This window comes from Phacochoerus africanus, chromosome 1, assembly GCF_016906955.1.
Source record: "Phacochoerus africanus isolate WHEZ1 chromosome 1, ROS_Pafr_v1, whole genome shotgun sequence".
NCBI lineage: Eukaryota > Metazoa > Chordata > Mammalia > Artiodactyla > Suidae > Phacochoerus > Phacochoerus africanus.
Window position 1 is genome coordinate 55,564,536 of NC_062544.1, and position 27,914 is coordinate 55,592,449.

The window sequence follows — 27,914 nt, forward strand, 5'->3', positions numbered from 1 at the left end:
CTCTAAGAAATAAAGTCTATTTAATAAAAAGAATCAAAAGTAATAACATAAAACATGCAGCTGTCAAATAAATATAAACATTGTAGTTACTTGATACCCACCATCACTACAGAATTTCTATTCCATTGGATTTATTTTTAAAGGAGGAGAAGTCAGGAGTTCCCTTTGCGGCTCAGTGGGTTCAGAACCTGACATAGTGCCTATGAGGATGCAGGTTCAATCACTGGTCTCACTCAGTGGATTAAGGATATGGTGTTGCCACAAGCTGTGTTGTGGTTTGCACACACAATTTGGATCCAGAGTTCCCATGGCTCTGGTGTAGGCCGGAAGCTGTAGCTCTGAGTTAACTCCTACCTGGGGAACCTCCATACACTGCAGGTGGGGCCATAAAAAAGAAAAAAAAAAAGAGGCAAAGTCATTATATTTTAATTCTATTATATTTTAATTATTATTTAACTTTTTAATTAAATATTATTTAATTATATTTTAAAGTGTAAATATTTACAGCCTGCTGGGAAATTATATCCTTTGCAACTACTTAAACTGGGAACATTTTAGAGGTCCAACTAAACTGTACAAGTAGGTATAGCTGATCAACATTTTTTAATAGAGTAGGCAAGCAGAGAATCTGAAGACTACTACCTGAAAAAAAGTCATAAACATTTCCACCTAGAGAACTCTGCATCTTCATTCCCTTGCCCTTCAAGCCCCAGCCTTCAAAACTCAAATCAAATCCGACTCCTTCTAAAACTCTTTTTATGACCCTGCCATGGGGGCTCTTCCTCTTGGGAACCTGTACATCACTTACCTGTACTAAACATTTGGCACATGTATATTCATCCTTGGACTTTTTTTGGAAATAGGTGATCATATGCCCAACTCCCTGCCTTGAATACAATTTTCATGAGATCAAAGGTTGTATTAACTGTCTTACTACCACTCACTGTTTATTACAAACACTACACTACCCATTTTTATAGTAGTCACCGAAAAGTGAATCATCATTATAAACAAAGATCAATGTCATTATTCACTGAAAGTGAAGAGGTACAGGGTCTCTGTTAATGCAGGAAGATGGAAGATAAGTTCACTATGGAATAAAGAAAATGCGCTTGAGGTCTTATTTAAGAAACAAACACAGAGGAGATCCTCTTGTGGCTCAGCAGTAATGAACCCAACTAATATCCATGAGGATATGGGTTCCATCCCTAGCTCGCTCAGTGGGTTAAGGATTCAGCATTGTCATGAGCTGTGGTGTAGTTTGGAGACGTGGCTTGGATCTGAAGTTGCTCTGGCTGTGGTGGTGGAGGCCAGCAGCTATAGTTCCTATTCAATCCCTTGCCTGGGAACTTCCATATGCCAAGGGTGCAGCCCTGAAAAGCCAAAAAAAAAAAAATAATAATAATTGAAGCCAAAATTTTAATCTATCACCAAAGATAAGCTATTTCAGTATTTGCATAGTGTTTCTTTTTTTCTCTCTTTTATTCAAGTCATTAGGTCTAATTTTTGCCCCTTATTGGAAATTTAGGGCCATAGCATTTTTTTTTTTGTCTTTTGTCTTTGTTGTTGTTGTTGTTGTTGCTATTTCTTGGGCCGCTCCCTCGGCATATGGAGGTTCCCAGGCTAGGGGTTGAATCGGAGCTGTAGCCACCGGCCTATGCCAGAGCCACAGCAACGCGGGATCCGAGCCTTGTCTGCAACCTACACCACAGCTCATGGCAACGCCGGATCGTTAACCCACTGAGCAAGGCCAGGGACAGAACCCGCAACCTCATGGTTCCTAGTCGGATTCGTTAAGCACTGCGCCACGACGGGAACTCCCCATAGCATTTTTCATGAAAGAAATGAGGAGTTAATTTTAACTCTATGGTCAGCCTTGGGAAAGACATCCCTGCATCAGTTCCTTAACTTGCCTTTCATTCAAGTTGAGCTGCTATGTTCATCTTCTTTCTAGATTCAAAATTTATTAAGGATGTGCTGTTTGTGTAATGATGTTTTTAACTAACCCATTGGCAATAGGATACTCTTCCAATTATTTTTCTTGCATTAGGAATGAGTCTTCAGTAAGCCATCCACACCCTTCGACAATTTGCTCTTGAAATCAACATCCGGATTTGTAATCCCGCTCACTGGAGTTAGGGTTGTGGTCCAGAGCAATGGAAGAGTTTATGCCTTGGGGCCAAAAGTAGTTATAGATGTGAGAATCAAACCTGCATTTTGACCTCCCTGCCCTGAACCATTTATGGCAGATACAGTCTAGACAGCAATGACTATGCTCATTAGTACTTCACAAAGAATGAACTTCTTGTTCATATGTTGGGTTTTGGTCTACAAATCAAAGTTAACATTTTTTTAGGCTAAACAAGATTCCTATCTTTGAATTAAAGCTTGCCAAATAAAAATATTTTACTAGGAGAAAAAAAAGTAGAACTTTTGATACTGCCTTGCTGGATGATGAAAATTTTGTGTTCCTCTTGGAAAGTATAAAAACAGGAGTAAAATAAGCCTGAAGCGAATGAGGTTCTTGACAAGCAAGGAGGCAGCTAGAGGGAAAGGTTTCAGTTTAAAAAGAATGGGGAATGAAAGAGCCCCAATGTTGATTCACAGATTAAAAATTACATGCATATGTTATACTGGCCCCCCGAGACACTCTGTTCTCAAATAGTTTAAAGGGGTGATATGCTAGCATTGGCTCCTAGTTCACTAAGGGAGGTTAGCTAAGAGGCATAGCGGTGAAATTGGATTCTTGGAGCCAGATGATCTCTTGCTTCCTACTTACTGATTTTTTTTTTCCTTGTGCTCAGAAATGCCCTAGTTGCCTAAAAGAGTTTATAAGACCATCCTAAGGTATGCTTCCTGCCCAAGACACAGAGCAGGTGAACAGGCTCTCGCTTGTGTTCCTAATTCTATCCCACACACACTGAGTGATGGGAACAGGAGCTGACCTCTCTTCCCCCATCTGCAGGGGACTGCCTGGCATTCACTCCTGATGCTACTTTGTTCACTCTCAGGATCAACATCTTAGGAATGGACCCCCTCACCACCCCATTTGACAACGAGTACTACAACGGACTCTGTGACCGAGTTCGGGATGGAAACACCTTGACCTACTACCGCAAACCCTGGAACGTGGCTACCTTGATCTATGAAGTAAGTCTCCTCAGAAGAGAACACGTTGTTCAGCTTTGACCTGAAAAGTTATTTCAATAAGTACAGCACTTATCATGTGAAAAATTCAGTAGAATAAGAATTTGATGCAAACATAAGACTGACTGAAAGAAGAGGAGGTGTAGCTTGACTCTCTTTAGAAAAAAATATACAGTAGTCTGCGGAGTTCCCATTGTGGCACAGCGGAAATGAATCCGACTAGGAACGATGAGGTTTGGGGATTTATCCCTGGCCTTGCTCAGTGGGTTAAGGATCTGGTGTTGCAGTGAGCTGTGGTGTAGGTCGCATACTCGGCTTGGACCCTGTGTTGCTGTGGCTGTGGCGTAGGCAGGCAGCTGTAGCTCCCATTTGACCCTTGGCCTGGGAACCTCCATATGCCACGGGTATGCCCCTAAAAAGCAAAGAAAAAGAAAGAAAAGAAAATGTACAATAGTCTACGATCAAGCCTCAGTAACAGGCACCCATGATAGAGTTTTGGTAAATACCTAGACTCTGAAAAACATCATTTAAGGTTCTGATGAGACTAAAAATTCAACTCGTGCTGATTTAAAGGCTAAGTACATTGCTTCCAGGCTACTGAGGCTCCGATTTTGAACAACCATCTTTGCATTTGTTTTTCTCCAATAGTCCCCTTTGTAAAGCCTGCTTGACTAATGTGAGTGTTTATTCTCACTCACCTCAAGCAAGCCCCTCCTGTTCTAGTGAAACTACGTCTTAAATCGATTTTTACTGCACAAAATGCCACCTCAAACCAACCACCTTTCTACAAGTCACCTAAATTCTCTAGAATCACCCACAAACTGTACCCCTCATTCAAAGGATTAATACTTATCACCTTTAAAGATACTTTTTTGGACTAAACGAAATGTAATAAAGAATTAGCTTATTCTGAACCAGGAACTACAATTATCTGTTTCTTTAATTGGTCCCAATGGGGACCTATAAAGTTTGTCATTACAATGTCCTTTATTGTACCTCTTATTTTCACTAATCAGAATTTGTCAAGTGCACTTTGGCCATTTTGCATAAAAATGAGAACCTCAGCCATGGAACCAAACTTCCTGGGTTTCCTTGCTGGCTGGGCCACTTCGTAGCTATGTGATCTTAGACAAATTTTTTAACCTGTATTTTCTTGTTTGTAAAATGTGGGTGACTATAGAAATCACTTTAAAAGTAGGAAGTTAGGAGTTCCCATTGTGGCATAGCGGAAACAAATCCAACTAGGAACCATGAGGTTTCGGGTTCAATCCCTAGCCTCGCTCAGTGGGTTACAGATCTGGTGTTGCCATGAGCCGTGGTGTAGGTTGCAGATACAGCTCGGATCTGGCATTGCTGTGGCTGTGGTGTAGGCTGACACTACAGCTCTGACTGGACACCTAGCCAGGGAACCCCCATATGCCATGGGTGCAGCCCTCAAAAGACAAAAGACAAAAAAAAAGTAGGAATTTAAATGTTTATTCTACATAAAACACTTTTAACAGCTGCTGGCACAGAGTAAGCACTTAATACATATTAGTTATTATTGTTGGCTATATGATATCTGCATATTAATTTTAATGAATTTTTACTACCATCTACTTTGTAGCAGGACCTTTACTAAATAGTGGGGTGATAGAGACACATAGGTAAGATGCATATGTATGGTCCCTGACTTCTTTACCCTCTGAAAGCCCATTAAATAAGCAATAATAAAAAGGAAGAGTTTTTCTGGAGTTCCCTTGTGTCTCAGCAGGTTAAGAATTCGACTAGGACCCATGAGGACTCAGGCTCCAACCCTGGCCTTGCTTAGTGGGTTAAGGACCCAGTATTGCCTCAAGCTGTGGAACATGCTGCAGATACAGCTCAGATCTGGCATTGCTGTGGCTGTGTCATAGGCCGGAAGCTACAGCTCTGATTCGACCTCTAGCCTGGGAACTTCCATATGCCACAGGTGTGGCCCTAAAAGAAAAAAGAAAAAAGGAAAAAAGGGGAAGTGTTTTTCATTTTGTTTTATTTTAAAAGAAGAGCCATGAACGCTTATAGAAAACAGATTTGTTAGTCTGTGGGATCAGGAAAGATCTCCCTAAAAAACTGATGTTCAAGCTGAGACTTGAAAGAGGAGTAGGGATTAACCAGGCCAGTGGGAATGTAGCCTGTATGTATGAATGTGTATAATGTTTGTATTATGGGAAGATGGGGGGAGGGGCGGTAAAGAACATTCCAGATAGTAAAAGCCATGTAAGAGAGCCTTGTGATAGGAAAAAGCCTAGGCTATGGGAATAGAAAGGAGGCTAGAGTTGGAGTACAGTCAGGGTGAGGTCAACTTGGAATAAGTCTAGTTTAGACTTTACCTTAAGGGCCGTGGGAAGACAGAGCGATTTGAAGCCAGGAAGTGTCATGGTTATGCCACACTTTCTCTTTGCATTGAGCACTTTTCCCAGCATGCCTTTTTTTTTAAGGAAATTTTATTCACATTTTAGTCTTTCCCATTAAATGGTAAATTTAGGTTTCTTGTCTTAGCCTGTTTAGGCTGCTATGACAAAACACCACAGGCCAAGTAGCTTGAAAACAACAGAAACATATTGCTCACCGTTCTAGAGGCTGGAAGTCTCAGATCATGACCAGCTGAGGGCCCTCTTCTGGGTTAAGGACTTCTCGTATTCTCACACGGTTGGCAGGGGCTTTGGTGTTCTGTGGGGTCATTTTTATAAAAGCACTAATTCCTTAAATGGGTTGCCAAAACTCAGCCTCTGTCCACCAGTGTCGAATAGAAACATGGAGAGGTTTGGAGGTGAAGGAGAAAAAAATAGCTTTATCGCTTTGCCAGGCAAAGGAGGCCACAGAAGGGTAATACCCTAAAGACTGTGCCCTCCTTTGGGACAGAATAGAAAATGGTTTTATTGTCTGAGAGTTGAAAATAAGATCATGGTAGATGCAAGTTTGTATTCTTCTTCAAAGTTGTTGTTGGAGTTCCCATCGTGGTGCAGCAGAAACGAGTTGGAATCACGTGGTTGCAGGTTTGATCCCTGGCCTTGCTCAGGGAATTAAGGATCCGATGTTGCTGTGAGCTATGGTGTAGGTCGAAGATGAGGCTCAGATCCTGTGTGGCTGTGGCTGTGGCACAGGCAGGCAGCTGTAGCTCCTATTCTACCCCTAGCCTGGGAACCTCCATATGCCAGGTGTGCAGCCCTAGAAAACAAAAACAAAAACAAAAACAAACAAACAAAAAAAGTTGTTTAGTGGCCCCAGGACTGGTTCTGGTGGTCTTCCTCTCTGGTTTTCATTTGTTGGGGATCTAGTTCTGCAGAAAACCTCAAAGATATTGCTGTATATATTCCTCGAAAAGGGACCAGGACCCTGACCCACGGCTGCACTATTGTTTCTTGACTGCTCCTCTCTGGTCTCTGCATCCCCTCCCATTCCTGATTAGCAACTGTTTGAACCTTCCCTTTGGAACTCAGGGGACATCATGGAGGTTGAAGCTTATTCCCTAAAAATAAGAAATAGAGCACACAGAAAAGCTTGTTCCCAGGACCCCCACAAGGTCCTGTTTGGTTTCAAATAAAGGCCCCTCCCAAAGGCCCCACCTCCTAATCCCATCACACTGAGCGTTAGGATTTTAACATATGTATTTGGGAGGGATACAGAAACATTCAAACCACAGTGTTCCCTGTGTGGAGCAGTCGCCCAGTGTACGCTGTTGAATCCAAACTGTGCCACTGCCTGAAGAGACATGTGTCTCTTTCCCAGACAAGAGTCATAGCCTATTTCAGGGGACCTGTAGAAAGAGAGCTTAATCCTTGAATAGCCCTCCCATTGAAGCCTGACCACAGCCAAGGTGGCAAAGAATATTTTAAGTGAAAGTGTTTTATTTATTTATTTTTTTTTAGGCATGCACCTGTGGCATATGGAAGTTCCCAGACTAGGTGTTGAATCAGAACTGCAGTTGCCAGCCTACGCCACAGCCACAGCAATGCAGGACCCAAACCACAACTGCAATCTATGCTGCAGCTTGGGGCAATGCCGGGTCCTTAACCCAGCGAGAGAGGCCAGGGACTGAACTTGCATCCTCATGGATACTAGTTGGGTTCTTAACCCACTGAGCCACAACGGAAACTCCAAAAGTTTTCATTTTTAGCTAGGTTTAGTTCAATTTTGTTTTTTTTGTTTGTTTTGTTTTTGTTTTTGTTTTTGTTTTTCATGCAAAAATGAATGTGGTTAAAAAAAAAAAAAATCAAAAAGTCCAAACAGCCCAAAAGATTACGCAAGAAAAACTAAGCCTAATACCACTCCACATGCTCATTTATTCACAGTTCTCCTTTTCAAGGGCAAACACTCTCTGTGGTTTGTCTAGTTTTCCAGTAATTTTCTCTGTACATAAAAGCTTAAAAAAGAAAAAAAAAGTAGGCAGTAGAGTATAAAGATTAAGAGGCAACTCAGTGCTCAAATCCTGGCCTTTTTACTTAAGTTAATTAACATGTGTAAAATACTCAAAACAGTGCCTGGCCCATAAGACTCCAGGAAAGATTAGCTTTATCCTGTCTGTCTGTCTGTCTGTCTGTCTTTCTTTCTTTCTTCCTTTCTTTCTCTTTCTTTCCTTCCTTCTTTCTTTCTTTTCACATAGATGTATGTTATGCATCTGTTACACAACTTGCTTTTTATTATTAATATGTTAACTTTCAAAAGCTTGCTATATTCTTTGCCCTACATATGCATCATTTCATTATTCCTCATAACAACTTTTGGGCCAGGTGTTGCTGAAACTTGGCCTCTTGTCCACTGTTGCTGAAGAAAAACAGTAGAGACAGAGTTTGGGTGAGGGGGGAAAAAATAGCTTTATTGGTTTGCCAGGCAAAGGAGGCCCCAGCAGACTAATGCCCTAAAGACTGTGCCATCCTTTGGGAGAGAATAGGAAATGGTTTTATAGTTTGGAGACCACAGATAAGGATCAGGATAGATGCAAGCTTGTACTTTTCAAAGGTAGTGTTTAGTGGCCCAGGACTGATTCTGGGTGGTCCTCCTTCTTGTTGGAATGAAGAATGCTTCATAACATCTTTCGTTTGTTGGAGGTTTAGTTCTGCAGAAGAACCCAAAGATATCTTAGTGTATATTCCTTGAGGAGGAACCAGGACCCTGACCCAAGGCTGCACTGTTGTTTCTTGACTGCTCCTCTCCTGTCTCTGCAGCCCCTCCCTTCCCTAATTAGCAACAATTTGAACCTACCCTTTGGAACTCAGGGAAGATCATGGATGCTAAATGAGGCCTATTTCCTGAAAACAAGAATGGGGGACACAAAGGCTTTTGTGCCCCAGAGCCCCATGGGGTCCTGCTCAGTTTCACAGGTGTGGTAAGAATCCCTAGTTTACAGACTAGGAATCAGACCGGGCTCAGAGAGGTTATCACGTAGCCCTCAAAGTCAGTGAATCTGTATTTGAACTCTAGCAGTCTCACTTAATGCCTTCAGTCTTCTTTGCTCTACTGCCTTTCAAGTAATTGCCTGACTTTTGTCTTTTCCTGTTTATTTTTGGTGGGTTTTTTGTATATTGTTTTCAAGAATACTTCATTATTCCCTTTTAGACCAAAGTTGACAAAAATTTCAGAACTGAATATCATGAAGGACAGATTCAAGTACTCAAAACTATCATCGAAGAGAAGAAATCAAATTTTAATGCAGATTTAACTGTAAAATTCACACCTACTGAAGCAATTGAACAGCTGAAAAGTAAAAATGTAGAACTTGCCAACGAAGAAAACTCAAATCCTATGAATAACAAGGCTCACTTCCGATTTACATATTCCAAAACGGAAACCTACAAACTGTTGTTGTCATATTCTTCTAAGAAGGTAAGAGCAAACGCTTAATATGGAGAATATAAAGGGATATTTCCCAGACTAACCAAGCCTACCCCTCCCCACCCCCTGGCTTTTGTTGTGTTTTTAGGGCTGATCCTGTGGCATATGGAGCTTCCCAAAGCTAGGGGTAGAATCGGAGCTGCGGCTGCTGGCCTACGCCACAGCCACAGCAATGCCAGATCCAAACTGTGTCTGCGACCTATACCACAGCTCATGGCAACGCTGGATCCTTAACCCACCGAGCAAGGCCAGGGATGGAACCTGCATCCTCTTGGATACTAGTCAGATTCGTTTCCACTGAGCCACGACAGGATCTCCAAACCTCCCCTTTTAAGTATAATTATTTAGAACAGCTAGAGCTCACAAGAAAGAGGAAAATAAATAAATAAATAATATTCAACAAATTCTCTAACATGTGGCTAGAAGGTCAGGAAAAAAATGCTAGCTGGAGAAAAAGCCCTTCAGTAAGGGGGTGAGATGTTTGGTGGTTGTTAACAGAGCAAGCAGGTTAAGAATTCAGAGCTTACTTTGTGATTGAGATTGCAGTGTAATAGACTACTCACTTTATTCTCTCTTCAGAATTACAATGAAAAACCATACTAAGGAATTTGGGTAATTCATTACAATGTCTTAGAATGATGAGTTATTGCAAAGTGTGTTTCTCAAATCATGATACCATGACATTTGTACAATTGCTTATGAAACTGGTCAGCTTACTTTGCAAGCATACCTTTAATTTGACACTTTGAAAATGTGTTTGTTTTTTTTTTAGTATTTAAGCCAGATTTAGAAGTTTGTTTTGTCACTTTTGGATAAATATAGAATATACTTTCTGTAGTCAGTATGATGCTGGTGAAATGTTTATTCTTCCTTTTTTGATATCACAGTCACCTATTTAGATACCTTCTTCCACTTTAAAAGTAATCCTTCATCCTTCATACTTAAATTATGCCTAATTGTATAGTTATTTTTATGAGTCTGTACATTGCCTCTATATTCACATACACACTCACCCAAATGTGCAGTTGGAAGATTCTTTAAATCCTTTAAGTTTGTTCAACAAATATTTAATTGTGGACTTACTAGGTGGCCAGGCACTGTTCCAAGTGCTTAGAATATGTTTGTGGACCAAACTAACAAAGATTCCTGTCCACATGGAGCTGCAAGTTCAGCAGGATGAGACAGACCAAAAAAAAAATTAAAAAATAGCAAAAAAAGAAGCTATATAGTGTTTAGAAAATGATAAGTGCTATGGAATAAAATGAAAAGTAGAGTAGTTAAGAGCAATCAGGAGTCTTGGGCCAATGGCAGTATTAAAAAAGAAACTTAGGGTAGGCGTCATTGAGGAGATGAGATCTGAGTAAAGATTTGAAGGAGAGGAAATAGTTCAATAGTTATATTTGGAATGATATATCTGGCAGAAGGATCTATTAAAGACAAGTCCTGGAGTTCCCACTGTGGTTGGGCGGGTAAAGACCCCAACTAATATCCATGAGGATGCAGGTTCAATCCCTGACTTCACTCAGTGGGTCGGGAACTGCATTGCCGTGAGCCGTGGTGTGGGTTGCAGATGTGGCTCAGATCCCGCGTTGCTGTGCCTGTGGTGTCGGCCTACAGCTGCAGCTCTGATTTGACCCCTACCTTGGGAACTTCCAAATGCCCCAGGTGCAGCCTTAAAAAGAAAAAAACAAAAACAAAAAAAGACAAGCCCTTAAGATGGGAACATACCTGACCATTGGGCCAAAGTGAACCAGAAAAAGAAAAGTTTAGAGATGTTACCTTAAATCAAATTGTAAAGGACCTTGCAGCCTATTCTGAGAGTTTTGTTTTCCAATGAGTGACATGAGTGACCACTGGAATGCTTTGAATAGAAGGTTGATATATTCTAACATCAGATTGCTCTCAGTATTGTTGAGAATAACTGATGAATGCTAACAGCAAAAACAAGGTTTGTTAAGAGCTATTGCAAGAATCCAGATGAGGAGTTCCCGTTTGGCTCAGTGGTTAACGAATCCGACTAGGAACTATGAGGTTGCAGGTTTGATTCCTAGCCTTGTTCAGTGGGTTAAGGATCCGGCGTTGCCATGAGCTGTGGTGTAGGTTGCAGATGCAGATCAGATCCTGTGTTGCTGTGGCTCTGGCATAGGCCTGTGGCTACAGCTCTGATTTGACCCCTAGCCTGGGAATCTCCATATGCCGCAGGAGCAGCCCAAGAAATGGCAAAAAGACAAAAAAAAAAAATAATAATCCAGGTGAGAGATGATGATTGTTAAGAAAGGACAGTTACAGAGGCAAATATGACTCCAAAGATTTTAGTCTGAGAAACTGAAAAAAATGGAGTTGCTAACAACTAAAATCGAGACAACTTCAGGAAGAACAGGTTTGGAAAAGACCAGTAATCAAGTTCTAGTTAGATTAAGGTTAAGATGCCTATCAGACCTTCCATTGGAGATGTCAAGTAGGAAGTTGGTGTTACGAGCCTGGAATTTGGGAAAGAGTCTGTGCTTGAGCTCTAAGTTTGAAAATGGTTGGTATATGGATGGTGTTTAAAGTCATAGGCTTTTTTTTCTTAAAGATTTTTGTTAAATACGGAATCACCCACTATCACCTGAAGTTAAGTCATGTGGTGTGAACAAGTAAGTTTCAAAAACATAAAAAGCTTGGTGTGATGTTCATTTACAGCAACTTACCTTTGAAAAAAAATAAGATGTTTTAAACTATGGGATCAGCATGTGCTAACCACAACTACAGCAGGAGAATGTCACAAGAACCACCCACAAAATCATGAGTGTCAACTGTAGTTTAGTTTTGGCTGGGACCGTCTTTGGCATAAATCACATAGTTCTTTTTCACTGCCCCAGTGTTCTTTTGGAATTCAAGCCATCAGCCCTGGGAACTGCTAAGGTGTTTATTTTGTCTTGAGAGCCGTTCTTAAAATATTGTCTGTCCCATCTCTGTTATCAAAGATTGAGAGGACACAGTAAGAGACCTGACACCTACATTCTTTGTACCAATCTCTGCCACATATGATTGCCAATATCTGTGTGATTTGGAACCAATAATTCGATGTCTTTAGATCAGAGTTTGTTCATGTGTAAAATTTGGCTTCATATATAACATCTGCATTTCCTTCCATCACTAATATTTTTAAATCAACTTAGTGAGATGTGATTTACATACAATAGAATGCAGAGATTTTAAGCATGTAATTCCATGAGTTTTGACTATTGTATTCATTTCCTCAAACAAAATGAAAACATTTCCATCACCTCAAGGAAACTCCCTCATGCCCTTTGCATCCAACCCCTTATCCCCTGAGAGGCAACCACTGACCAGATTTTTCTGACCATAGCTTAATTCACTTGTTCTAGCACTTCATATAAATAGAACCATATAGTAAGTATATACTCCTTGGTGTCTGACTTTTTCACTCAGTATAATATTCTTGAGATTTATTTATGTTATTGCCTATATCAGTATTTTGTTCCATTTTATTGCTAACTGGTATTCCTTCATTGGGAATATAAATTCCTTAATTCATTTGGTGGACATTTGTCATTTTCAATTTTAAACTATTCTTTTTTTTTTGTCTTTTTGCCATTTCTTGGGCCGCTCCTGCGGCATATGGAGGTTCCCAGGCTAGGGGTCGAATTGGAGCTGTAGCTGCCAGCCTACGCCAGAGCCACAGCAACGCAGGATCCGAGCCGCATCTGCAACCTACACCACAGCTCAAGGCAACGCCGGAACCTTGACCCACTGAGCAAGGGCAGGGATCGGACCCGCAACCTCATGGTTCCTAGTCGGATTCGTTAACCACTGCGCCATGACGGGAACTCCAACTTTAAGCTATTCTAACTAAAGTCATCTATAAGTCTTTTTGTGAACTACTTTTTTATTGATCTCAGGTAACTATGTAGAAATAGAATTGCTGGCCGTGGGGTAGATGTGTATTTACTTCGAGAAGAAGCTGCCAAACAGTTCTTTCCACCAGCAGTGTGTGAGAGTTCCAGTTTCAGCAGCTCTTCATCAACAGCATCGAGAGTATTTTAAGTTAGCGATATCTTGCAGAAACTGCTAAAAAAGTGTATTGCCTATGAAAATTCTAAATTTTGTGATTTTTGAATTCACGATAATGGTGATAAAACTCATATTTCTTTTCTTCTGCTCCACAACGAAGGAAAAAATATTCCTGCATGTAAAAGGAGTAATTCACCTGGGAAGATTTGTGATGAGAAAGCGGGATGTCATGCTGACAAAAACTTTCTTGGATGATGTAAAGGATCTGCCAAGTACCTATGAAAAGGGAGAATATTTTGCATTTTTGGAAACCTATGGAACCCACTACGGTAGCTCTGGGTCTCTGGGAGGACTCTATGAACTAATATATGTTCTGGATAAAGCTACCATGACTGAGAAAGGTATACCTAGAAACAGAGCTCTAACTTCTAAAGCCATTTTACCCAATCACTGTATCTAGTGCTAACCTCTTTCAGTGGTTAAAGGCTTTACAATAGTGTTTCGTAACCTGCTTCTTTGCGAGAACTCTCTCCTTGACTTTCGTCCTCTAAAACCCTGTCAAACAGCAAATTGACTTCTACCTCAAACAAGATGACCTGGGGGGGGGGGTTCCCGTTGTGACACAGCGGAAATGAATCTGACTAGCATCCATGAGGACTCAGTTTTGTCCCTGGCCTCGCTCAATGGGTTGGGGATTCAGTATTGCTGTGAGCTGTGCTGTAGGTGGAAGACACTGCTCTGATCCCACGTTGCTGTGGCTGTGGTATAGGCCAGCAGTTTCAGCTCCAATTCGACCCCTATCCTGGGAACTTCCATATGCCATAAGTGTGGCCCTAAAAAGCAAAATTAAAAAAAAAAACAAAAAAAAAACATGACTTGGTCATGCCATACTCAGCTCTACTACTGAGAAATGCACAAAATTGTATTGCAAAAGTAACATTATTTGGTGGTGCTGCTTTTAGTGAAATGTTATTTAAAAGGTGAAAGAGGAGTTCCCATTGTGGCTCAATGAACCTGACTAGTACCCGTGAGGATGTGGGTTTGATCCCTGGCCTCCATCAGTGGGTCAGGGATCTGGCGTTGCAGTGGGCTGTGGTGTAGGCCAGCAGCTGCAGCTCCAATTCAACCCCTAGCCTGGGAACTTTCATATGCAGAAGGTGTAGCCCTAAGAAAAAAAATAAATAAATAAAAATAAAATGAGGGTAATAATACTTACTTCAAAAGGTCAATGTGAGGATTAAATGAGTCAATACATACAAAATGCTTAGAGTAAAGCTGAGTGTATGAGTAGTCAATACATGTTAAACGTTGTCTCCCTTCTATGGTATTAGAGGTAAAGGACTTTACTACAGCCACTCTTGGGGTAAATTTAAATGTCCTTTACAATTAAGTTGACTACCAAAGTCAGAGAAGACCATTAGACTCTTTTTTTTTGGCTGCACCCAAGGCATGCAGAAATTCCCAGGCCAGGGATCAAACCTAAGCTATAGCAGTGACAATGCCTAATCCTTAACCCCTAGGCCACCAGGGAAGTCCACCACTAGATTCTAATATGAAGGCAAAGCAAGGCAGATATAACCTTGCTTTGAGTTCAGCAATAATGTCTAGGAATCCAAGCAAGTGTATTTCTTATGAAATAACAAAATTGGAATTTCATTATGATGTTGATAGACATTATCTAATAATTTCTAACTAAATATATTAAACAGGTATTGAACTACGGGATGTACACAGATGCCTTGGGTTTAATCTGGATTTATCTCTGAATTTTGGAGTTGAAATCAAAGGAAAGATTGATTCAGAAAATTGCTTAAAGAGGGGTGACGGTAAAACTGGTAAGTATGACCTAACCTACTAGGGTAAAAAGAAAGGGGGAGGGAGCTCAGTGGTAACGAACTCAACTACTATCCATGAGGAGGTGGGTTCAATCCCTGGCCTTGCTCAGTGGGTTAAGGATCCAGCTTTGCCTTGAACACTAGGCCGCAGATATGGCGTTGCTGTGGCTGTAGCGTAGGCCGGCCGCTACAGCTCCAATTTGACCCCTAGCCTGAGAACGTCTATATACCAAGGCTACAGCCCTAAAAAGACAAAAAGACAAAAATAAATAAATAAATAAAAGGGGGGAATATCAATGAGCACTGCCCTGTCACTCTGAGCCTTCATTTCTACCCTCTTTATTAAAAAATGAAATAAAAAATAAAAAAATAAAAGGGCTTAAAAACTATTTTTTCTTTGCAGTGGTTTCCAAACATTATCAACACAAATAACCTGAGTATATGTATTCCATGGTATCCCCATTGTGCACGGCTCTAGGCAACACAGCCATTCACTCTGTGGTCATTGTAGATTTGTATATTTATCATGGCAATGGTAGAAGGCCAATGATAGAAAAATAGCTTGAGGAAAGCTTTCTTTTATAGCCTAATTTTTTTGGCTTTTTTAAAAAAAATTATGATTTATATTCTCTCCATTATAGTTGATTTACTATGTTCTGTCAATTTATACTATACTGCAAAATGACCCAGTCATACATACATATATATATTCTTCTTCTCACATTATCCTCCATCATGTTCCATCGCAAGTGACTGGATTATAGTTCCTTGTGCTATACAGCAGAACCTCATTGCTTATCCATACCCTAATTTTCACAAAGCTTCCGAGTGGACTAGTGGCCATGCTGTGTGTGTCCATCAAGAAAGGAGCCCAAAGCCATCCCCCCAACCAATCTTCCATTTGACTCAGAATCCCTAATTCACCTTCACCCATTTGCTCAAAAGGTACAAACTTCCGGTTGTAAAACAAATGAGTCTACAAATGTACTACACGGTAACTATAATTAACACTGGTGTATGATAAATTTAAAAGTTGCTATGAGAATTGATCCGAAAAGTTCTCATCAGGAGTTCCAGTTGTCGCGCAGTGGTTAACGAATCCGACTAGGAACCATGAGGTTCAGTGTTTGATCCCTGGCCTTGCTCAGTGGGTTACGGATCCGGCGTTGCTGTGAGCTGTGGTGTAGGTTGCAGACACGGCTCAGATCTGGTGTTGCTGTGGCTGTGGTGTAGGCCAGTGGCTACAGTTCTGATTCGACCCCTAGCCTGGGAACCTCCATATGCCGTGGGAGCCGCCCTAGAAAAAGCAAAAAGACAAAAAACAAAAACAAAAAGTTCTCATCATAAGGAAAAAGTAATTTTTGTAACTCTGAGGTGATGTATGTTAACTAAACTTACTGTGGTAATCATTTTGCAATGTGTATGTATGCTGGGTCATTATGCTATTGATCTTAAACTCATACAGTGTTGTATGTCAACCATATCTCAATAACACTGGGGGAAATAAAAGAAAATCCCTAATTAGATCAGTGCCTAACCTTTTTAAAAATACAAATATTTTGGTATAAATATTACTTCTGTTGCTAATCTTTTTTATTTTATTTATTTTTGCTTGTTTGTTTTTTAGGGCTGCACCTGCGGCATATGGAGGTTCCCAGGCTAGGGGTCGAATTTGAGCTACATCTGCCAGCCTACACCACAGCCACAGCAATGCAGGATCCGAGCCACTTTTGTGACCTACACCACAGCTCACGCAACGCTGGATCCTTAACCCACTGAGGGAGGCCAGGGATCGAGCCGGCAACCTCATGGCTCCTAGTCGGATTTGATTCTGCTGTGCCACAACGGGAACTCCAGCTAATCTTTAGCAGATTTACACTCATAAGGAAAGGCTGGAAGCTTCGTTTTTTACTCTAATCAGAAATACCTGAGAGCATTCTCAGAAATGCATATACTTGAGACTCACCCTTAAAGAATCAGCTGATAGTAGAGAAGTAGAAGAAAGGAAAACCTAGTATTTTATTTTATTTTGTCTTTTTGCCTTTTTCTTGAGCTGCTCCCACAGCATATGGAGGTTCCCAGGCTAGGGATCTAATCGGAGCTGTAGCCACTGGCCTACGCCACAGCCACAGCAACGTGGAATCTGAGCCGCATCTGTGACCCACACCACAGCTCACGGCAACGCCAGATCCTTAATCCACTGAGCAAGGCCAGGGATCGAACCCGCAACCTCATGGTTCCTAGTCGGATTCATTAACCACTGCGCCACGACGGGAACTCCAAAACCTAGTATTTTAAAAAAGCATATCAGCCATTGATAGACATAAAGCAGCCACTACCATGTGGCCATGATTGAAAAGCACTGATGAAGTGAAAACTGATCTTGTCATCAAATGTCATCATTTCAAAATTTGGCCCTTAAGTTAACTGTGTGATCTTGGGCTAGTCATTCTACCTCTCTGAGTCTCAGCTTGCTCATCTATAAAAATAAGGAAGGATAAACAAAAAGCATCTTGAAATTACTTTTTAGTTCAAAAAATTCAAAACTCTAAATTATTCACAAAGGTTTTTTTAAACTGGTTTATTCTAGGAGAGATGGGAAAAATATGTAAAAATTTGGGTGGAAAGAAATTGTGCTTTTCACTTTATTCTTTTTTACACTCTCTGTCTTTTTATAATATTAAAATAGTTTAAAGTAAATTTATACAAAATACAACCATGAAGATAAGTCTGCAACAACAACGACAAAAATGTATGCAACCGAAAGTCATGTTAGTCCCCATGTGTACATATGCTTAAGGGATAAACTTTAAATTTTCTATGTATCTCAATCATCATACCATTTTTTTTTAAAGATGATTGAGGACTTCCCATTGTGCCTCAGAGGGTTAAGAACCTGACTAGTATCCATGAGGATGTGGGTTCAATCCCCGGAGCCTCGCTCAGTGGGTTAAGGATCGAGTATTGCCTTGAGCTTAACAGGCATCTGTGTACAAGGATCGAGTGTTGTCTTTTGTAGGTTACAGATGCGGCTCGGATCTGGCATTGCTGTGGCTGTGGTGTAGGTCAGCAGCTGCAGCTCTGATTTGACCCCTAATCTGGGAGCTTCTGTGTGCTGCAAGTGAGGCCCTAAAAAAAGAAAAGAAAAAAAAAAAAAAAGATGGTTGAGGAGTTCCCATTGTGGCTTAGTGGTTAACGAATCTGACTAGTATCCATAAGGACGTGGGTTTGATCCCTGGCCTTACTCAGTGGGTTAAGGATCCGACATTGCCATGAGCTGTGGTGTGGATAACAGGCTCGACTCGGATCTGGCATTGCTGTGGTTGTAGTGTAGGCTGGTGGCTACAGCTCCAATTAGACCCCTAGCCTGGGAACCGCCATATGCCATGGGAACAGCCCTAGAAAAGGCAGAAGGAAAAAAAAAAAAAAAAAAAAGATGGTTGAGGAGTTCCCTGGTGGCTCAATACTCAATGGGTTAAGGGTCCAGCATTGTCACTGCTATGGCTCTGGCTACTGCTGTGATGCAGGTTCAGTTCCTGGCCCAGGGATTTCCACATGACACTAATGTGGCCAAAAAAAAAAAAAAATACAGATGATTGAAATCCATAACTGACTACTAATAAAAATTACCCTTGGAGATTTGGGGTGAGGAAGAGTACATAAGTAATATTTATAAGTAAAATTCAATTTATGTGCCAGATTATACCTAATGAAAGGGGTTCAATAAATGTTTACTAATATTACGGAACTATAAATGCTTCACTTACATTTTCTCTCTCCTCTCAGAAAACATCATGAATGACGACTTCATAGATGATGTTATTTCATTCATAAGAGGAGGAACCAGAAAATACGCAACTGAACTGAAAGAGAAGCTTCTCAAAGGAGCCAAAATGATTAACGTGACTGACTTTGTAAACTGGGCCTCTTCCTTAAATGATGCTCCGGTGCTCATAAATCAAAAAGTAAGCAATGTTTATTTTCAAATAGAAGATTTTTTTTTATTTTCTTAATCAGCGTAACTTACTGGTTCAGAGGAACAGTCAAGTTCATCTGAAAGAAATATAAGCGTTCAAATGCACTCCCATCCCTGAAAGAAGCATGACACAGAAGAGAGACACAGAGCAGGCACTGAGTCAGCCTGGGCTGGGTTTGTTAGACATATATTTTCTGACTTCTGCAACAGTAAATTCTCTAGGGCTCCGTGTTTACTCTGAGGACTTGATAAGATTGCCTGTATAGAGGCTATAGCACAGACTGGCATCATATAGTTGCCCAGAAACTGCTAGTTCCCTTCCATCTGCCCCAGTGGTCCCTGGCCTCCGGGTGACATCATACTACCACTCTCAATACAGGAGAATCAAATTTATTAAGGGCCTTTGTGAAAGGGAGGTTTTTAAGCTCTCAGAAAATAAGACCAAGGATGAGCAATCCTCATGGTCAGGAAATCCTATCCTTTTTTATTACAGCAGTCTTCAGTTTATAAACCTTTTGAGACTTTACAGTCTGGTACTTAAGGGAAAAAAATCTGCATTATAATTACAAATATATAAATGCCAATGTTATTATAGGCTCATCATTCTCTCCCCAGAATAACAAAAAATGTTATGTGTTTGACTGCCCTGCTTGGTTTGTGCTTGATATTGTCAGGAAGTATTTTTCCTACTTTCTTTTGTAGCTTTCAATTTTCCCTGTATGCTTCACAGTTTTTTTCCCTCAGGTCTCATTTATCTTTGATTGCCTCCTACTTCAGCTTGATTAACTGGAGTTATAAACATGCTGACATTTATGATAGGACTAGTTATTGGAGAATTTTGTTCTTTCATTCTTTGTTATTGTCTTTAAAGAGTGAGGAAAGCCACCAAAACTGCTTCTTTTATGTGAGGGAGAAACTCAGAAACTAGAAAATTGTAACATACTCTCCTTTTAGGTTATGGAAATCTAGCCAATGGTAAATGTCCAAGCATAGCTTTGAGCAAGCATAGCAAATATTTTGTCCCAAACTTGAACAAAGAGAGGGAAAAACCTGACCAAATTAGCATGGCTATATACATAAAATTAAAATCAGAAGAGACCCCTTCTGTTATGTTTAAATAATTTTAAATGATTTTTATTTTTTTCTATTAGAGCTGGTTTACAGTGTTCTGTAACCAATTTTCTATTGCACAGCAAAGTGACCCAGTCACACATACATATATACATTCTTTTTCTCACATTATCCTCCATCATGCTCCATCACAAGTGACTAGATATAGGTCCCAGTGCTATACAGCAGAATGTCATTGCTAATCCATTCCAATGTCAATAGTTTGCATCTACTAACCCCAGATTCCCAGTCCATCCCACTCCCCCCTCTTCCTCTTGGCACCCACGAGTCTGCTCAAGTCCATGAGTTTCTTTTCTGTCGAAAGATTTATTTGTGCCATATATTAGATTCCATTTATAAGTGATATCATATGGTATTTGTCTTTCTCTTTTTGACTTACTTCACTTAGTATGAGACTCTCTAGTTCCAACCATGTTGCTGCGAATGACTTTTTTTTTTTTGTCTTTTTGCCTTTTCTAGGGCTGCTTCCCATGGTATATGGAGGGTCCCAGGCTAGGGGTCTAATCAGAGCTGTAGCTGCCGGCCTACGCCACAGCCACAGCAACACCAAATCCGAGCCGTGTCTGCGACCTACACCACAGCTCATGGCAACGCTGGATCCCTAACCCAATGAGTGAGGCCAGGGATCGAACCTGCAACCTCATGGTTCTTAGTCGGATTCATTAACCACTGAGCCAGGATGGGAACTTCTATTTTGTCTTGTTTTTTATGTCTGAGTAGTATTCCATTGTGTATATACACCACATCTTCTTAATCCATTCATCTGTGGATGGACATTTAGGTTCTTTCCATGTCTTGGCTATTGTAAATATTATTATTATTTTATTTATTTATTTATTTATTTATTGTCTTTTTGCCATTTCTTGGGCCGCCCCCACGGCATATGGAGGTTCCCAGGCTAGGGGTCAAATCAGAGCTGTAGCCACCCGCCTACACCAGAGCCACAGCAACACCAAATCCGAGCCACATCTGCGACCTACACCACAGCTCAGAGCAACACCCGATCATTAACCCACTGAGCAAGGCCAGGGATCGAACCCGCAACCTCATGGTTCTTAATCAGATTCGTTAACCCCTGTGCCACGACGGGAACTCCTGTAAATATTATTTAAATTCATTATCTTGAACTCAGTGAAATAAATCTATGTCAGAAGATCTTAAAAAAATTGATTTCGGTGGATGTTTACATTCAGATATATACCTAAAGTAGCTTTTTTTCTCACCTCTACAAAGGAAATTCACCTATCCTTGTACTGATCCAAGATTGTTCTCTGAGGAGGTCTTAATAATAGTCTGTCATACTCTAGAGCTGATTTTTAAAATTTCAAGTAAACAAAGTACCTGCTGAAGATTTACTACTAGATTTACTAGAACCATGAAAGACTTTCATCAACCCTATCGGGACAGTCCTCCTGGCTGCATGCAAAATAGACTTTATCCTATTTTTAAGGGCAGTTATTGACGCATTTAGAGGAGTAGGCAGTCCATCTAAAATATTTGTAAGTTTCATCCTTCATGAATTGGAAACCTTAACTTTTCATGTCAATGTTCTACGTAAGAAAATGGCAGCAGTGATGATAAGGACATGAAATACTTTTTAAATTTATCTTCTTGTAGAGGTTCAGAAAATAGCAAAATATTGTTGTTTTTACTGACTTTGTGGGGCTTTTAAATTTCTAAAGAGATGTGAGATATACCTTAATTTGACCTTGAAATAGATTCCAAGTTACTTTGTTCTCATAAGTTCAGGTGTCCTTTGGTTAATTGGCATTTAAGTGAGTGAGTTAGACAATATGTAATCATTAATTCTTCCTTTGATAAGTTGAAGAATTCTATTGTCTGTGTATGACGTGTTCGCATAGTGGGGGTGATCTTAATATTAAAATAGTTGGCCCTCCTATTTAATTATGTAAAGAATTGATAAAGCCTCTCCCCATTCACACTAACTGGTTTATATTTAATTCTCTCTAGCAATTTAAATCAATTATCTAGGTATTTATGTTGCAAACGTTTTGTCTTAGAAGAAACACAAAGTTGCGTTACTTGAAATTAATGTCTGTTTAAATATATTACTGAGGAGTTCCCATCCTGTCTCAACAGAAACAAATCTGACTGCTACCCATGAGGACAAAGGTTCAATCCCTGGCCTTGCTCAGTGGATTAAGGATCCAGCATTGCCATGAGCTGTGGGTGTAGGTTGCAAACGTGGCTCAGATCTGGCATTGCTGTGGCTGTGGTGTAGACCAGCAGCTGCAGCTCTGATTCGACCTCTAGCCTGGGAACCTCCATATGCCACGGATGTGGCCCTAAAAGGACCAAAAATATATAATTTTTCATTACTGAGATTTTTCTAAATAAGACACTTGGTTTTACTGAGATTTATTTTCCATACTTGAATCTTATGGCTTTGACTATCCTTTAGTTTATGTGCTTCAGCAGACCCCAGATCACTTCCTGAGGAATGTCTTGGCCCAATCTAAGAATTTTCCTTCAGCCTTTCTCCATATGCAGAGGAAATAGGCTGGACCTCTCTTTCAGCGTGGACTTTGTCATAATCTTCAACTTTCCTGAAAGTATATTAATTCGACTTCCAGCTTGCCTACATGGGAAGACAAATGGCTCTACATTTTACCGCAAGAGAATAGCTGAATTTGGTTTCCTAAGCTTTCCACTACAAACGAGTTATAAAAATGTCAGATGAGAGAAATGACATTTACTGACGATTGCCTGAGAGATAGGAAGTTTATGATTTCCTCTAGAGTAATAGAAGTAGAGATTGCTGTAACTAGCATGGAGCAGATTGGCTTCCTGTACAGTTTTGTTTTGGCATTATAAAGGACAAAGTTATGCTTGTTTTATTGGCTGAAAAGATGTTACATAATACAAGGTCCCCTTTATGAGAACTCATGGGAGACATTACTCTTCATTTTCAGTTTTAAGGACAATTTTGTTTCTCTTGGGAATCAGGTCAGCTTTTCTTATAGGCACGTCCTCATTAAAATCCAGTTGTCTTACTCAACATGCTAGAAGTATCATCAAATCCATGACCCTGGATGGGTCCTCCTGCATGAATTTTGTGCACTTGTGTTGCTTTTGCCTTCGTCTTGCCCTTTCCCTTCATTCTCAAGTCTTTTTTTTTTTTTTGTCTTTTTTTGCCATTTCTCGGGCCGCTCCCACGGCATATGGGAGGTTCCCAGGCTAGGGGTCAAATCGGAGCTGTAACCACCAGCCTATGCCAGGGCCACATCAATGCGGGATCCGAGCCCTGTCTGCGACCTACACCACAGCTCACGGCAACACTGGATCCTTAACCCACTGAGCAAGGCCAGGGGTCGAACCTGCAACCTCATGGTTCCTAGTTGGATTCGTTAACCACTGTGCCACGACGGGAACTCCCTCAAGTCTTTTCTTGTTGCTCTCAGCCACTCCCATCCACCCACATATCAAGCTATCTTCAGCTCTTTCTAGAGCAACTTTGAGTAATAACGAATTAATTTAGCTACCATTTTGTTATACCGTGCACCCATAAGAGTGCATCAGATGTTAAAGAGGAGCAATTTTTTTCAAGAGCTGTGGTACCAGTGTTCTATGTTTTGGTCCCTACAGTTGTAATGATATAGTGAAAATCATTCCTCTCTCTTGTACAGAGATTTTTAAAAAACTACTCCTTTCAACAAACTATTTTTGGTACATATGGTTTAATTAGTTGGGAAGCCTAAAAGAAACCTAAAAATACTTCATATTAAACTGTATTGTTAATCTATTTGAAGGTTAGCACGTTGCAGGGTAGATTATATCTACTGAAAATGAAAGAGAGTGAGTATAGGGAGAAAATTTTAAGCTGTTTTCTTGCATAACAGAATGTCAAAGTTCATCAGAAGAAAACTGTGGTTCTTCAAGAAAACTTCAAAAGTACATTTTAGTTATTCTTTGTCTTCTTGTATGTTTCTCAACTTCAGAGTTCGAGGCTCCTCTGAAACCGTTTGCCATTGCACGTCCTTCCTTCTTTATCTCTTTAAACACTGTTTATACATTTCATCCAAATTGTATTTTCTCCATGACCCTCTATTCCTGTATCTTAGATCATCTGGCCTTGACTTTCTTTTGAAGGATAAAACAAGATGAACTTCTTTTCTTGAAAATCAAAATAACTCCACCACATGCTTATGTTGTTCGTGCCAATGTGGAAACATTGGTAAAAGGTTTCAATTCCTCCAAATAAATACATCATAGTTGAAATCTGAATCCTACATGCTAATTCATAAAAGACTGTGCTAGGGAACAGTTCCGTGGACTTCATACTTCATTTTCAATATCTCCTTCTCAACTGTATTTCATTTAGTTAACTTGGCTTCAGCTGTATCACATCTGCTATTTAACCAGTCCATTAATTTGTGCATTATAATAGCATGTGCCAGAGTTCCCATCCTGACTCAGTGGTAAATGAACTGACTAGTATCTAGGAGGATGAGGAGGTCGATCCCTGACCTCGCTCCAGTGGGTTAAGGATCCGGTGTTGCCATGAGCTGTGGTGTAGGTCGCAGACACGTCTCAGATTCCGCTCTGCTGTGGCTCTGGCATAAGCCAAAGGTTACAGCTCTGATTTGACCCCTAGTCTGGGGACTTCCGTATGATGTGGGTGCGGGCCTAAAAAGACTAAAGAAAAAAAAATAGCATGTGCCAATATTTCTCTTTACTTTTTTCAAATCTTCTATTTTTAAAAGTAAATTTCAAGATTTCCCTTGTCCAGTGGGTTAAGGATCTGGCATTGTCACTGCTGTGGCTCTGGTCACAGCTGTGGTGAGTGTTCAATATCTGGCCCCAGAATTTCCACAAGCCATGGGCTCGGCCAAATAATCATAATCATGATCACCAGTTCTCTGCTATAATTTTTAATCTTGCCTCTTATTTTATGTTTATGTACACATAGTTATTTTATTTTATTTTATGGCCACACCCAAGGCATTTGGAAGTTCCTGGGCCACTGCAGTGACAATGGCAGATTCTTAACCTGCTGCACCACAAGGAAACTCCAAAGGGATTTTGCAGATGAGACTACATTAAGGGTCATTTTGTTTTTTATTTTGTTTTGTTTTGTTTGGCCAGGAGTGCAGCAGCTTGATGTGGGGGTCTCTGTTCCCAGACCAGGGATTGAACCCAGGCTGCAGCAGTGAAAGTGCCAAATTCTAGCCATTTATTTTAAAGTCTATGTCTGATAACTCAAATCTTGGCATCCCCAAGTTCCCGTTGTGGTGCAGCAGAAGCAAATCCAACTAGTAACCATGAGGTTGCGGGTTCAATCCCTGGTCTTGCTTAGTGGGTTAAGGATCTGGCGTTGCCATGAGCTATGGCGTAGGTCACAGATGTGGCTTGGATCTGGCATTGCTATGGCTGTGGTGTAGGTCAGCAGCTGCAGCTCTGATTGGACCCCTAGCCTGGGAACCTCCATATTCCTCAGGTACGGCCCTAAAAAGAAAAAAAAGAACTTGGCATTGTCCAAGCTCTGTTCCTTGTTTCCATCATTTCTACTGGTTCTCATTTGTGCTGGCTCATTCTCTTTGTATCTCATTACTTTTATTGTGGGCTGGATATTATACTTTAAAAATTGCTACCAGAGTAGTAGCTTGAGGCCTTAGATGATTTTATTTTCTTCCAAAGGAAATCTATATTTGTATCAGGAAATGACTTAGGATTATTTTAAAACTGGGTTGCAGCCTTTGCCAGGGCTACCTCAATTCCAGGTACCTCTTAGTTCCAGGGCTGTAGTCCTTTGGGTCCTAACCCCAAACACAGCTTGTTTATCTTTGTCGTACCTGAATTCCAATGCTTTTCCCTCCAGTAACGTGCTGCTCTTCCTCTTAGCTCCTTGACTACATCTTCCGGATTTAGGAAATGTGTCAAGGGAACTGGTGACCCAAAAGTACTGGGCTCACCTCACCGAATTTCCACCCCCTCCCCACCCCAAGTCTTAGCCTACTTTTTGTTACCTTGTTAGTTCTCCAGAGCCCTCCAGCAGATTTTTTAAAAATTTTCTTTGGCCCCATGGTTGGTATGTGGAAGTTCCCAGGCTAGGGACTGAACCTGACCCCAGCCACTGCAGTAAGAATGCTGGATCCTTAACCCACTGTGCCATAAGAGAACGCCATAGATTTTGGGTTGTTTTTGTTTGTTTGTTTGTTTGTTTGTTTGTTTTATGTTTTTAGGGCCTAACCTGCAGGTTATGGAGGTTCCCAGGCTAGGGGTCAAATTGGAAGTGTAGTTGCCAGTCTACACCACAGCCACAGCAACACAGGATCTGAGCCTGGTCTGCAACTTACACCACAGCTCCAACGCTGGATCCTTAACCTACTGAGCCAGGTCAGGGATCAAACCTGTGTCTTCATGGATACTAATCAGATTCATTTCTGCTGAGCCACGATGGGAACTCCCTGTACATTTTTTTAAATTATTTATTATTATTTTTTCCCTCTGTACAGCAAGGGGGTCAGGTTATCCTTACATGTATACATTACAATTACATTTTTCCCCCAGCCTTTCTTCTGTTGCAACATGAGTATCTAGACAAAGTTCTCAATGCTATTCAGCAGGATCTCCTTGTAAATCTATTCTAAGTTGTGTCTGATAAGCCCAAACTCCCGATCCCTCCCACTCCCTCCCCCTCCCATCAGGCAGCCACAAGTCTCTTCTCCAAGTCCATGATTTTCTTTTCTGAGGAGATGTTCATTTGTGCTGGATATTAGATTCCAGTTATGAGTGATAGCGTATGGTATTTGTCTTTGTATTTTTAATTTTATTTTTACTTTGTTCAGCTTTTCTTGTTGTCCTCAGAAAAAGGATCACTTGACATTATTTAATCTATCATCACTCTTCTGTAGGAACTTATGGTATATTTTCTAATCTTTCTTTCTTAAATCTTTAGATTCTAATTTTCTTCTAAATTTTTGTAGTCTCTTATTTCAAATTGCTGTGCCACTGAAGGGTCTCAACTTCTTACACTTTATTTATTCAAACAGATCTTTATCGTTACATAATTAAATTTGATTAAATAGACATACAATACATTCTTCTATATGTGGTGTGTGTATAATATAACTATATTTTCTATACGTGTTATATAGGAAACATTACTATAGGAATTTTTTGAATTCTGCTCTATATGAGTAATCTTCTTTCCATCTTAACACACTTAGATCTCAACTTAATAGTCATTTTCTCGGGAAAGCTTTTCCAAACTTCCCTGTATCTTACTCCAGGAATTTAAGTAAACAAGATAAATCATTATACTTCATGATTTTAAGCATAATTAAATTTGATATTGAGATCCCATCCCTCCAGGCTGCTGGAAAATTCACCCTTCATTCATTTGTTGGATGGGGTTCAAGGTGGGTTTTGCTTGTCCTGATGCTTCTGTCTGGGAAATGAGGATATAATACATGGAAGTATTTAGTCCGCTGTGGCCACCTTGATGATCTCATCATTCAAGCTTACGAGTTTGCTTGAAGTCATGTGGTTCCAAGCCTTCCATGCTAAAATTGTGCATCAGAGTCAATGACAAGACCGTAACCTGTTCCTTGATATCCACCTTCCCTAGGGGCACCGCAAAGGTCTAGCTCCTTCCCAGAACAGCTGCTAGAGATCTAGTTCTGGTTTCCTGCTGTGAAAAGGCATATGCTAAGTCTATCCCCTTTCTGGATATGAGGAATGCCCTCCCTCGCTAGCATTTCTCACGCTCCTTCTCCCAGCAAAAATTTCTCGATGAGTTCAGGCCTTTAGAGAACAAAGTCAACTAAGATTTTGCCTTGAGGGGCATTCTGAATTGGCCTTCCACACCAACCTCCTCTTAGACAAGAGATCAGAAGCACCTGCCTACCTTCTGGAAGAGAGGAGGCGAGAAGAAGGCAGCAAAAACTATTCACAATAAATGTCTCTCAATAAATCATCCTGCTGAAAGTTTA

At 40.5% G+C, this 27,914-nt stretch overlaps 1 protein-coding gene across 1 annotated transcript in view; it reads left to right on the plus strand.

Moving 5' to 3' along the window:
- The window catches only part of C9 (complement C9), a 57,222-nt gene that overhangs the window by 22,825 nt on the left and 6,483 nt on the right, over positions 1–27,914 (plus strand). Inside the window, exons 5-9 of the mRNA XM_047753962.1 lie at positions 3,012–3,150; positions 8,725–8,991; positions 13,178–13,418; positions 14,727–14,852; positions 18,639–18,817. Coding sequence (XP_047609918.1) covers positions 3,012–3,150; positions 8,725–8,991; positions 13,178–13,418; positions 14,727–14,852; positions 18,639–18,817 — 952 coding nt within the window. The remainder of the gene's footprint in view (positions 1–3,011; positions 3,151–8,724; positions 8,992–13,177; positions 13,419–14,726; positions 14,853–18,638; positions 18,818–27,914) is intronic.